This window comes from Herpailurus yagouaroundi, unplaced genomic scaffold (genome assembly GCF_014898765.1).
Source record: "Herpailurus yagouaroundi ecotype Mexico unplaced genomic scaffold, PumYag 28, whole genome shotgun sequence".
NCBI classification, from domain to species: domain Eukaryota; kingdom Metazoa; phylum Chordata; class Mammalia; order Carnivora; family Felidae; genus Herpailurus; species Herpailurus yagouaroundi.
This window is the reverse complement of record NW_024412376.1, coordinates 75139817-75152310: the sequence shown is the minus strand read 5'-3', so window position 1 is coordinate 75152310 and position 12494 is coordinate 75139817. Positions and strand designations below refer to the sequence as shown.

The 12494-nt window shown below is 39.1% G+C and overlaps 1 protein-coding gene across 1 annotated transcript in view; it reads left to right on the top strand.

The window, feature by feature from the left end:
* Window positions 1-12494, top strand: part of ENPEP (glutamyl aminopeptidase) — an 89571-nt gene that overhangs the window by 61072 nt on the left and 16005 nt on the right. Inside the window, exons 12-13 of the mRNA XM_040476061.1 lie at window positions 8765-8901; window positions 9032-9087. Of these exons, the coding sequence (XP_040331995.1) occupies window positions 8765-8901; window positions 9032-9087 (193 nt within the window). The remainder of the gene's footprint in view (window positions 1-8764; window positions 8902-9031; window positions 9088-12494) is intronic.

The following is a 12494-nucleotide window of genomic DNA, read 5'->3' as shown; positions in this document are numbered from 1 at the left end:
GTGTACAAATTTTTCTGTGAATGCAGTAGGTTTTTTTCACCTTTGGGGTTTTTTACTTTTATTATAAATTTGTGTGTGTGTGGGTTTAATTTTTACTATAAATTCTACCAGCTTTGTTACTGTCAAGGTAAGCACCCTTTCTGTTGCTTTTGCTATAAAACTTTCTCTTGATGATTTATACTAACAATTACTTTGATTGTTACGGTCAACATTCCTCCTGAATTCCTCTAGACTTCCCAGATCAATGCCATTTTGTCTTACTATTTTTTATATGATTATGTTTACTTGAATACTGAACTCTATCTTTTGTGATCTGCCTTTTGACCATTTTCTTACTCATAAGCATGTGTCAATGGAAAATGGAGAAGACAAAAGAGACACTTTAAAATGTGCAATACCACTGATAAAGCACAAAATGAGGCTACCATTCTATTGGAAAGTTCTCAGTGAATTTGGTTTAACATATTACTACATATATTTGCCATTGGTTACCATTGGTTAACTGAGGGATAGAGGAATGCTTTGGCAGCTTCTTGATTTGCTGTTAACAGGTTTAAAAGCATGAATAATTTGTCTATGCTAACAGCATTTTCATGGAATGAGGTTTCTGTAAAAGTGAATTTTCCAGATAACTAAGCTTACTCAGGTGTTTTGTAAAATAAACTTGAAGAGTTAACCATAAACATTTTTTACATGAATTATGTACTTAGTAGACAAAATATATGAATAATAAATTTAATCCTTATTAATTAATTAGTTCTTTCAAGCAAGTATTTACTGAGAGCTCACTTATGTGCCAGACACAGTGGTAGGCATGGAGATAATGCTGAGGGGGAAAAAAATCCTTACCCTCTCCGTGCTTACTGTCTGGGGAGGTGCAGACGAGTCAGCAGGCAAATATGTGTCCTAAGTGTCTGGTGTGGCCACAGGGGCTCACTGAAGGAAGCACCAGTCCAGATTTGGAGGTTCAGGAAAGTTTACTAAAGAAAAGGACATCTAGGCTGAGAGTTAGGGGTGGTAGAAGTAGTGTTTAAATGGATGATAGGATTGACCAAGTGTAGACAAGAACTGTGCTCTGGACAGAGAATGCTAGTGGGAAAGTGAGGGCAGAAGGCTCTCCCAGCAACTGTATCCCTCTGTCTTTACATTGAACACATTTTTTTGTGTGTGGCTATAACTATTGATTTAGCTGTCTTTCCCCTCCCCATAGAATATTTCTTAAGGAAATAGAGCTTATTGGGTTTTGGTGTTGTGGTTGTTCTATATATTCAGCAGGTACCCAGTAATTGTTTATTGAATGAATAAGTGAAAGAATGAATGGAGAGGCTCTAATGTTTACAGGGCTTTGAAGACAAACATGTCTTTATCTGAAATTTCAGAATCATGACTGCTCCTTTAGCCAGAAGCAAACTAGACATCTCTTCCTACTTCAAAGTGCCTGCTCCATTTTTAGGCTATGCAATAAGTTCCTGTTTCCTGTTTAAGGACATCTTCAGTTCTCAACTCAGAGCACAGATGACAAACACGTCCCAAGTGCACTGAATGGACAATCAGCTCAGGTTACCAGCCCTACCACCCTCCTCTTGGTTTCTCTGATGATTCATCAGTTAGAGATTTCCCAGGCAATGTTGGGACTTCCCCCAAGGCCTTCTATTTACATTTGTGTTGCACATGATATTTTAAACATGAAAAAAATTTAACATGTAATTTATAGAGGACCTCTATCACAGACTCTTCTCAGGCTCTTCTAACCTGCCCTGCATAATCTCTCTTCTCACTGTTTATAGTATGTCTTGTGCAATCAGTTTAACCAATCCTTCCTTATTCCTACTATTATTGCTTTATATTTTAAATATCATTATTTAACATCCATATGCTCTGTCTTTTCTTTTTTAAGTAAATTATAAACTCCTTAAAGATACAATCTATACATCAAACTCCTTGATGACAGGTCAGGAAACCACCCTATTCCCAATGAGGTTCTGTGCACAACTTAAGACTTACTAAGAGTTTCGGGGCGCCTGGGTGGCGCAGTCGGTTAAGCGTCCGACTTCAGCCAGGTCACGATCTCGCGGTCCGTGAGTTCGAGCCCCGCGTCAGGCTCTGGGCTGATGGCTCAGAGCCTGGAGCCTGTTTCTGATTCTGTGTCTCCCTCTCTCTCTGCCCCTCCCCCGTTCATGCTCTGTCTCTCTCTGTCCCAAAAATAAATAAACGTTGAAAAAAAAATTTAAAAAAAAAAAAAAAAAGACTTACTAAGAGTTTAGTAAGCCCTTGCTTCATGAAGGCTCGTTTGCCTTCAGACTGCTGTGCTTTTAGAGGATACGTGTGTATATTTAGTTATGTATATTTAATTATGTGTATACTTTAATTATGCCTCTATCCTTAGTACTGCCTACTATTTTGTCAGTGCACCTACATTTAGTAGTATACCCCCTTTTTTCTTTTTAATCTGCTGCTTTCTAACATTTAGAAGACTTGAAGGTCATCACATGATGCCAGATAACTAATCCTACTAAAACATAATATTTTAAGATAGGTGTTTGGGGGCGCCTGGGTGGCTCAGTCGGTTGAGCGCCGACTTCGGCTCAGGTCACGATCTCGCGGTCCATGAGTTCGAGCCCCACATCGGGCCCCTGTGCTGACGGCTCAGAGCCTGGAGCCTGTTTCCGATTCTGTGTCTCCCTCTCTCTGACCCTCCCCCGTCCATGCTCTGTCTCTCTCTGTCTCAAAAATAAATAAACGTTAAAAAAAAAAAAATAAGATAGGTGTTTGTAATGGCCTAAGTTTCTCCTAGGCCATAAGAGATGGTAATGACTTTGTGTTAGCCGTTTTCATAAATCTTTCAGGTCTGAGAATACATTCTGGATGGTTTAGATAGCCAAATTTTGACTACATATAAATAGAATATTACTAGAATTTTATGGTAGTTATATTTAAGTATATTTCATATCAAAATAATTATGGGTGTATATTTTTTAAAATTTAATCACAAAGAGAAAGAAGGAGAGACTTCATTCTTTCAAGCTGAGCCTCTTGGAATGTTTGAATTTTGATTCAGTCATTATGAATTCAGTTTTGCAGATTCAAAAGCTCAGTTTCATCAATTCAGCCCTGGTCAACCAAATCTTGAAAGATTTATTCACACAAAGCAAACATATAAGAATGCTAATTTGTTAATTTATACAAATAAAAATATACTGGCCAAGGTGAACCAGAATACTCATGCCAGCTAAGTAGGTATCTCTTTCCAGGAAGAAAGTTTACTTAATAAGAGTAAAGAGAGAGTTAAGGTAGATCAATTATTTTAGAGATTTCATCAAGCTGTGATAGCTTTATATATTGCATTAACCAGGGGAGTCTAATTATTGTATTTAGAGGCTATTTTGATGCAATAAAAGTTTCTTATTCATGCAACAGTCCGATGGAGGTATTCCTCACCTACCGTCTCTTCTAGGTGGCTCACTCCCAAATAATAACTTAGAAATCCTGTCTTTCTCCTTCTTATGGCTCCACCAACCCCCTGAACTTTCGACTCCTCTGCTAGGTCTTTGCATCGACCAGAAGACAGGGGAAGATAATGGAAGGACCAAGTCTAGAAGTGCATCTATTACTTCTGCGCACAATTTGTGTCCAGATGTCAGTCCCATGTTGCTACCTAACTGCAAGGGAGGCTAATAAATGTACTCTAGCTGTATACCCAGGAGGAAGAGAGGAGTGTGGTAAATCACCAATAGACCTCTGCCACATACACTGTTCTCTATAGGAGGCAATCTGTTAAAGATATGAAACACATGTACCAGCTCAACGGTGTACCTGCTTCCCTAGGCAGACTGAGACACACTGACAGATCTTTACTACCCAACTCTTCTTTGCAATTATTTTTTTCCAAGCAACAAAACCATCACCAGTGATAATCCTTCATCATGGTAGCCAGGTTGCATTTTCTAGATTCCCGTTTATTATATATTACATATTAAAACTACACCTTTCTTTTTAGGGAGATTCTTTAAGCCACTTGCTGAGATTAGGAGGGATTCTATAATTGTTACTAGCACAATCATTAATATTTTCTTAAATAAGTGATTTGTTGACAATTTTACCACAAATGTATAACCAACCAATTTTATAATAGATCATGTTAATCTTAGTTTAAGAGAGTAAAGCTTTCTTCCTTGACTCTAAATTCTGACTGCATCCTACTAGAAATTTTTAGCTCCCCAAGTGTAAATTGTGTGTCATTAGGCAAAAATTACTACTTTTGTATTTTTCAGCTGTTTTACTATTAAGTGATGCACAAACTGTCGTTTTACGCTGAAAAAGAATTTGCTTAAAAGTTCAATGCAACAGGGGCGCCTGGGTGGCTCGGTTGGTTAAGCGTCCGACTTCGGCTCAGGTCATGATCTCGCGGTCCGTGAGTTCGAGCCCCGCGTCAGGCTCTATGCTGACTGCTCAGAGCCTGGAGCCTGTTTCAGATTCTGTGTCTCCCTCTCTCTCTGCCCCTCCCCTGTTCATGCTCTGTCTCTCTCTGTCTCAAAAATAAATAAACGTTAAAAAATTTTTTTTTAAAAAGTTCAATGCAACAAAGCATTTACATCACTAAAGAAAAATGTTTCTTTCTCTACAATTATCAAACTCTCACAAGCTTGATAGTCTAGTTGTCTAAAGTTTGTTATAACTATTTATATAAAACGGTATACCTGCACATCTCAGAGATACTGTGGGTTTGGCTCTAGACTACCACAACAGAGTGAATATAGCAGTAAGGGAAGTCAAACAGATCTTTTGGTTTCCTACTACATAACATAAAAGTTACATTTACGCTATACTGTAGTCTGTTAAGTGTGCAATAGCATTATATCTAAAAAACAATGGATATACCTTAATCAAAACAATACTTTATTGCTACATTTACTAACCATTATCTGAGCTTTCAGTGAGTCATAATCACTGAGCACAGATCACCATAACAAATACAGTAATAATGAAAAAGTTTAAAATGTTGCAAGGATTACCCAAATGTGACACAGAGACACAGGTGAGCAAGTGCTCTTGGAAAAATGATGCCAATGGACTCACTCCATGGAGGGTTGCCACAAACCTTCAATCTGTAAAAAAAAAAAAAAAAGAAAGAAAAAAAGTATCTGCAAAGCACAATGAAGCAAATTTCAATAAAGTGAGGTATGCCTGTATTAAAGAACTGTTACATGAGTTCTGTTACTGAAGTTATCTGGATTGAAATTAATTAGCCCCTGGATGAAATTGTGAAAAAGGAATTATCCGTCTTCTCCACCATCCAGACAAATAAAAGAAAAAGGGAATTTTCTAGAGAGAACTCCTACCTAGAAAGAATTCATGCAACACTTTTATACATAAAACTAGCAAGAAACAGAATAAGACAATTTATAAATTGAATGACAGGTTGTTATGTGGCCATTAAATTTCCATTTCACATACAGGTATTCCGTGATTTCTGAAAGTTCATATTCTGCCATTTCATGTTAAAACAAGACCTATATTGGTATGGTAATGACTTTTTTATAAAAATGAACGTGCTCTTTGGATTTCTTTCGGTTAGCAAAAACAGGTACTAACGTAGATCCTTTGTAGAAACAAAGTGGTATTATACAGACTTTTAGAAAGTGGGAGATACTCTTCTATGTCATTTCAGCTTATGAAAGGTTTCGCAGGAATGCATTACTTTCCCCCTGATAGTGGGGGATCTCTGCATAGAAAACAAAATTTCAAGGTGTTTACAATATACATTGTTTTTAAAGTTTATTTATTTTGAAAGAGTGAGAAAGCAAGAGTGAGGGAGGGGCAAAGAAAGAGGGAGAAAGAGAGAGGGAGGATGGAGGAAGAGAGAGAATCTCCCAAGCAGGTTCCATGCTGTCAGCGCAGAGCCCGATGCGGGGCTCGAACTCATGAACTGAACCAAGAGATCATGACCTGAGCCCAAATCAAGAGTCGGTTTCTTAACAGACTGAGCCACCCAAACGCCCCCTAAATATACTTTTAAATGAAAAGGATTACAAATCCTAAAAACAGCAAAGTTCCATTATGTGTACTGTGTGCGTGTTTATGCACATATATAGACAACACACATGCAGTAGAAAGAAGTATTACATTAACTAGTGGTGGGTAATTTTTATATTCTTCATTATGCTTTTTTTTGTTATCTTCCAAATACATATTTGGAACTGTAAGGAACACATACAACCGTTAAAATCAGAAAAAAAAAATAATAATAATGGTAAGTGGAGAAAGGAAAGGAAACATATGCCCTGACTTCCATGTGCCGCAGGGAATGGCCACCAGTATTTTTAGTCCTACTTACTTCACTATGCAACTAAACAACCCAACAGTCTTTTGCTGTTGACAACTGTTCTGAAGGTAGCATGAACTTGGAAAGTCCATAACTACTGACTTCCTGGATCTCAGCTTCCTCATCTATAAAGTGAGAAAAATCACAGTAACCCGAGACAGGCTTAACTAGGTATATATAAAGCACACTAAAATACTGCAGTATTTAGATGGATTGCCAGGAACTTCTCAATGTTATTTATATTTGCCTTGCTATTTATAGAACTGTGCCATATCCCCTTTCATAATAATGAGGATAGCTACCATCTGTTGGACAAATCAGTGTGTGACCAACGCTTTACTGATGTTATCTTATTTAATCTTCACAACAGTCCTGTGAGGGATTTTTATCCCTATTTCCCTTATGGTGAACTGGGGACACAGAGAGGTCAAGTGATTTGGCCAAGATCACACAGCTAGTCAGTCACAGAGCAAGGGTTTTATCCTAGATCTGTCAGACTCGAAAGTTCATGCTCTTTCTCCTGTAACATATGTCTCTGTGCTTAGCAAGAGGCTCTCCTCCAGATCCAAACATCCAAAGTGTACGGTTGCCAAAAGATTAGCTTCCTTTCAACAACCTGTCCATGGGAGAATGACAAAGAAAGATAAATACTACGTGAGTGAGGTAAAGGTTTATAATTTGTCAAGTACCTCCTCTGAACGCTCCTAAAAAAAAGTATTGTCTTGCTGAAGAGCTTACTCATGTATTATGAAAAACTACTGCGTCCTGGAGATCTTCCAACCCTCGTGAACACTTCCAAAATTTAAATCATCTTTCCTCCCAGACTAACTCATCTTCCTCTACTCCGTAATGGCAACATCATTATTTATCCAATCATGCAAGCCACTTTCCTCTCCTCTGACTTTCCACATCAAGAAAACCAACTGTTGCTTTTAACCTGTGATGTGTCTCTTGAATGCATCACTTCCTTTTCTTTTTTCGTTGCCTCCACATTAGAGTAAGCCCTTATTCCCCCTTGCCCTACGTTATTACAGGAGACTCTAAATCTCCTCCCAATATCTCTCTCACACCACTAGCAAAGGTATCTTTCTATGAAGCAGACGTGAGCATGGTATTTCCCTGCTTAAAAATCTTCTCTGTCTCTCAGAAGACGGAGTCCTTCACATGGCATGTGGCTCTTGTACTTTGAAGAGCCAGACTTTATTTCCAGCTTCATCTTCTATTTTCCGATATCACATCCTACATCCTCACTACATTAAAATTGAAAATTTTCAAATATACTAACTATTCTCACACCATTACTTACACTGCATATTGTCCATGCAAACGAGAGAGTGTATGAATTAAAGAGTATAGGAGTAACACTAACAAATAAATACTGGTCGTGTCAGAGCACAACTGTTATTTTTCAACGTTTATTTATTTTTTTGGGGACAGAGAGAGACAGAGCATGAACGGGGGAGGGGCAGAGAGAGAGGGAGACACAGAATCAGAAACAGGCTGCAGGCTCTGAGCCATCAGCCCAGAGCCTGACGCGGGGCTCGAACTCACGGACCGCGAGATCGTGACCTGGCTGAAGTCGGACGCTTAACCGACTGCGCCACCCAGGCGCCCCACAGCTATTATTTTAAGTGAATTTTTTTTTATCTTACACTTAAGTCTCTGTTCCTTCAATGCTGAGCTTCTAAAATCTATATACTAGAGCCCTCTGTAAATACTCGATGCTACTTTAGAAAGAGAGTTCATTTGGCAAATCCATTGCTGAAAAGCATTGATGTGATCAACTGAAATAAGGAAACAGAAGACTTTACAAAGATAAATAAAATTGGAAGAGCAAGTATGAAATGGATTACAAAATCAAGAATGTTGTATTTGGATTTCAGTTCTATTGCGAGCCTTCTTGACATTTTAAAAGCATTACTGATGCTCAAATCATTGTTCTGCTAGGCAATAGCCATTTCCATCAATTTGAATGTTGATTTTAATAAATAAAGTATTCTTTGAAATGTTTACATTTTTATCGCCTCCCCAGGCTGCCCAGTGCATATTCTTTGTGTAATTCATCCATCACGATTAGAAATATGCAGACTACCCCCAGAAGCACGAACCACTCTGTCTTTGGGCATTGTTTACTTTTATTGAAGGATTGACAAGCACAGAATTATTTCACTCCTTTGGCAAGCTACTACCAGTAAGAAGTTTAAGTCACAAATCACAGGACGCTTATTTACATAAGTTATTCTTTTTCAGCTCACGTACTACAGTGACATTCTAAAATTAGGCAACTAAATAAGAATTAGGCTTTGGGGCTTTGGATCCAAATCAAACTTGACTCCTTGAGCTGATATTTCTTTTCTTTTCTTCTGACCCTCTGGGCCTAATTTCTCTGTGTTTACAGTATATGCAAACATGTTTCTCATTAGTGTTTATTTACTACCACAGGAATCACTTTGAAGTCTTCTAATCCTGCTGGAAATGTTTTTCTCAAAATAAACCCAGATCATATTGGGTTTTATCGTGTAAATTATGAAGTACCAACTTGGGAATGGATAGCTACCAATCTTTCCCTCAACCACAAGGTAAGAGTAGCAATGGTTGTGAATTGTTTTATTTTTGTTCTAAGAACAACAGCTTGAATGATATTAATTTTTTTCAACATTCTTTGTTTTAGAAATTGTGCTTCTTACCTCATTTTCTTCTTCTTCCCAGGGGTTTTCTTCTGCTGACCGCGCAAGTCTTATCGATGATGCTTTTGCCTTGGCAAGGTGAATTTTGGAATGAGTTTAGACTATTTAAAATACTATGGATTGTATCCCAAATCTCTTTTCTTAATGAGTTGCAACAATGTTCAAGTATTAGTTATAGCTTAAAATATCCAAAGCCACTATTTATAACATTATTGTTTTCCTTAACTCTCTTTTTAAAAACCCATATAAGCCTCATAGCCCAAATACTGATATTAGCTCTTATCAGACCCACAAAAACTCACCTTTGAGTAGGGTTTGACTATACCAGAGCCCTTGAGCTAATTAGGAGTGACATTTGCAAATGCTCAAAAGCGCACTTGCATAATTTGATTTAATAAAATTACAATGTATTTCATTAACTTAGTTCTATGAGCCTAACTAAGCCCATTGTATCATTTTATGGCCAGAGTTGTCAAATCTTGAAGTAATCAAGGTAAAAAGAATGAAACATGGTGCTCTAGGATTGATCAGAACTAAGGTACCTTTTAAGAAATTTGACTTTTTTTTTTCCCCATGGCTTGAACGTAACGTACGCTTAGAAAAAAAAATCATCAACATATATTAGGGAAATGGAGGAGTAGTAACCACAGTACCTTTGAGGGTTGTTTTGTTTTGTTTTGTTTTGTTTTGTTTTCAAGTAGTCTAACACCACTAATTCAACTGGTATTTGTTGAATTTCTGATACTTGTAGGAGCTAGGGACACAGCCACTGGTTTCGTGGCTTTGTAGTGGCCTCATCCTAGACATAAAAAAAGCCTTCACTGGCCCCTTTGTCTGGGTTGGGTGTCCCTTTTGCGGACTCTGTATTTCACCACGATATGATATGGTCATTTCTTATTAATTGTCCATCTCACCTACCAAGCTACCAAACTGTAAGTTAGTGAGGGTAGGAGCCCAGATCATGTTCCCAGTGTATTTTATTCCCAGCTCCTGTGACTGGCCCATGGCAGAAGCTCATTAAATATGAGCTGAATACATACCTGAGGGATAGTATGCCAGCATTAAAGGAATGAGAGAACTATTTTACACAGACTTCCTCGATAATACACTGGAAGTCAGAAAACCTTCTCAACAGTTTTAAAGGAGGGAATGAGTAGGGCTAAAAAAGGAGCTGGGGAACCAGATTAAAATCTTGGTTCTGTATAACCTTAAGTAAATTTCTTAACCTCTCTCTGACTCTTGAGTAGAATGGAGGTGACCTGGTGAGACTTGTAAGAAATAAATGAAATAATGTGCATAAAGCGCCCCAAACATGTCTGGCCTGTAGCAAGTACTTAATTAAAGCGTACCGCTTGACTGTCCCAGACACTGCACAGGCCTGGGAAATTAAGTGGTAAAGGAAGATAATATTTTAAAACATAATAGAACCATTAAGAATTCTTTTTGGGGGAAACTCTCCTCTGAATGCATCATGACCGTTTCCAAAGCTTGGCATCTTCTTGGCTGTTAGAAATTACACAGAATGGCAGTATCTTTCTTTATGGTTTAATTCCCATCACAACACAATGCAGACAGTTCTTTTTGCTTTAAGAAGTGAAAGCCTCTTGAACAGCTCTCTCTGGGGAACTGTGTATAAAGCAAATAACTCATGGAATTGAAAGACTTTCTCGCATTTGCTCAGCTCCTCGGCCACAGCCCCGTAAAATTTTGAAGAGATAAGGAAAGGAAGAAAGTGAAACAAATCTGAAAACCAAAAAGTATGTAGAGTCACACAGCAACCCATCTGGAAAATACCTGAGCTACCACCTGGGCTATTGAGCTATCACCCAATTTCTTTCTGTAACACATGAGGAAAACAAGACTCAGGGAAACAGAGTCCACTAGTGTTGACTGCAGCCAGGTACAGATCACTCTGAAGATTTAGGGAGAAAAAAGGAGAAACACATCACATTCACACACAACACATTCAGATCACTCTGAAGCTTTAGGGAGAGAAAAGGAGTTACACAGGTAAGTGCCTAGGGTAGGATAAGAATTCATGCAGTTCCGCTCGGTTGTTCAAAGAGAAATGTAACTATCATGTTTCATAAGCAGGACTAAAAGAGCACATCTAAAAATAAATGCATTCTTGATTCCCCTGTCCCCAAATTTGAGGAGCCAGTACTCTTACTGCCCTGGATGAATATCCAGATGGGTACATTTATCTAAGACAAGGAATAAAAATTCTTGCAACGCTTCAAGTCCCCCAGACAGGCTCAGTTTGAGTAGATGGCCAGTCCAGTAAAACCATCAAAGTTACCAACTTCCTTTAAAGTTCCTTCCTGCCCCCAACTCAGGCAGGTTGTAGGCTGGCTACCTACAGCAGGAACAAGGTGCTTGATGTCCTCCCCATTGTTGGGCATGGAACTTCTACTTCTCCCCCCCCTTACTGGGCTGCCTCTGCCTCCTCCAGACCTAAGGCAAGGAGAGCCAGAAGGGAGAGCAGGTGAAGGGAAGAAAGAGCCTGACCTACTGTCCACATTTGGTGCTGTCTGAACTTCGTAGATGTTGAATACTGACTCTCTTCCTTGTGTGCTGTTTTCTTCGGGTGTTTGCCATCCACACCCATTTTTATTGCTAAGAGTCTTTCTCCTGCAGTTCCTTGAGGTGAGCAAGTGAAAACCTCAGAACCACCTCTGCTCCACAGGAAGTATTCATATATCTTTTCTCCCAGCATAGTCTGGAAGGATGGGCCACCCCATGCAGTCTTATCTCTTCACTGTGAGGCCAGAGCAGTAGTCAACCATAGTCTCTTATCCTTTAGATTTCTTGGGGTATCAGACGCCAGGCCACTGTGCCTCCAAACTCCGGGTTACACAGGTAAAACTCATCAAGTGGTCTCATTAAAGCCTCTTTTCCTAAGCTTGACATAAGGGGAAAAGCCTCTTGTATCCCTCTTTCCCCTGTGGAAGGAGAGCATTCACAGGACACTGACAGCGCTCCCAAAAGCCCTCTTTTATTTTTATTAAAAAAATTTTTTTAATGTTTATTTATTTTTGAGAGAGAGAGAGAGAAAGAGACAGAGTGTGGGTGGGGGTGGGACAGAGACAGAGGGAGACACAGAATCCGAAGCAGGCTCCAGGCTCTGAGCTGTCAGCACAGAGCCGGACATGGGGCTCAAACCCACACACCGTGAGATCATGACCTGAGCTGAAGTTGGATGCTTAATCGACTGAGCCACCTAGGTGGCCCCCTAAAGGCTTCTTTTAAAATGCCTCTCTCCCCCTAGCCTCTCCAATGCCTGTAATAGGCTAGTGGTGGGTTATCAGCTAAGAATCACAAAAATCTATCCTGACCATGTTAGTTCCAATTTGGTGGGCCTGAATCTTACTTTGGGATTTAGGCCAAGGGGGGGTGAGGCAAGGGCCTTGCCACAACTGAGACAGAAAGAATCCTTTTTTTTTTTTTTTTTTTTTTTTTTTTTTTTGTCCACCTGTTACCGTAGG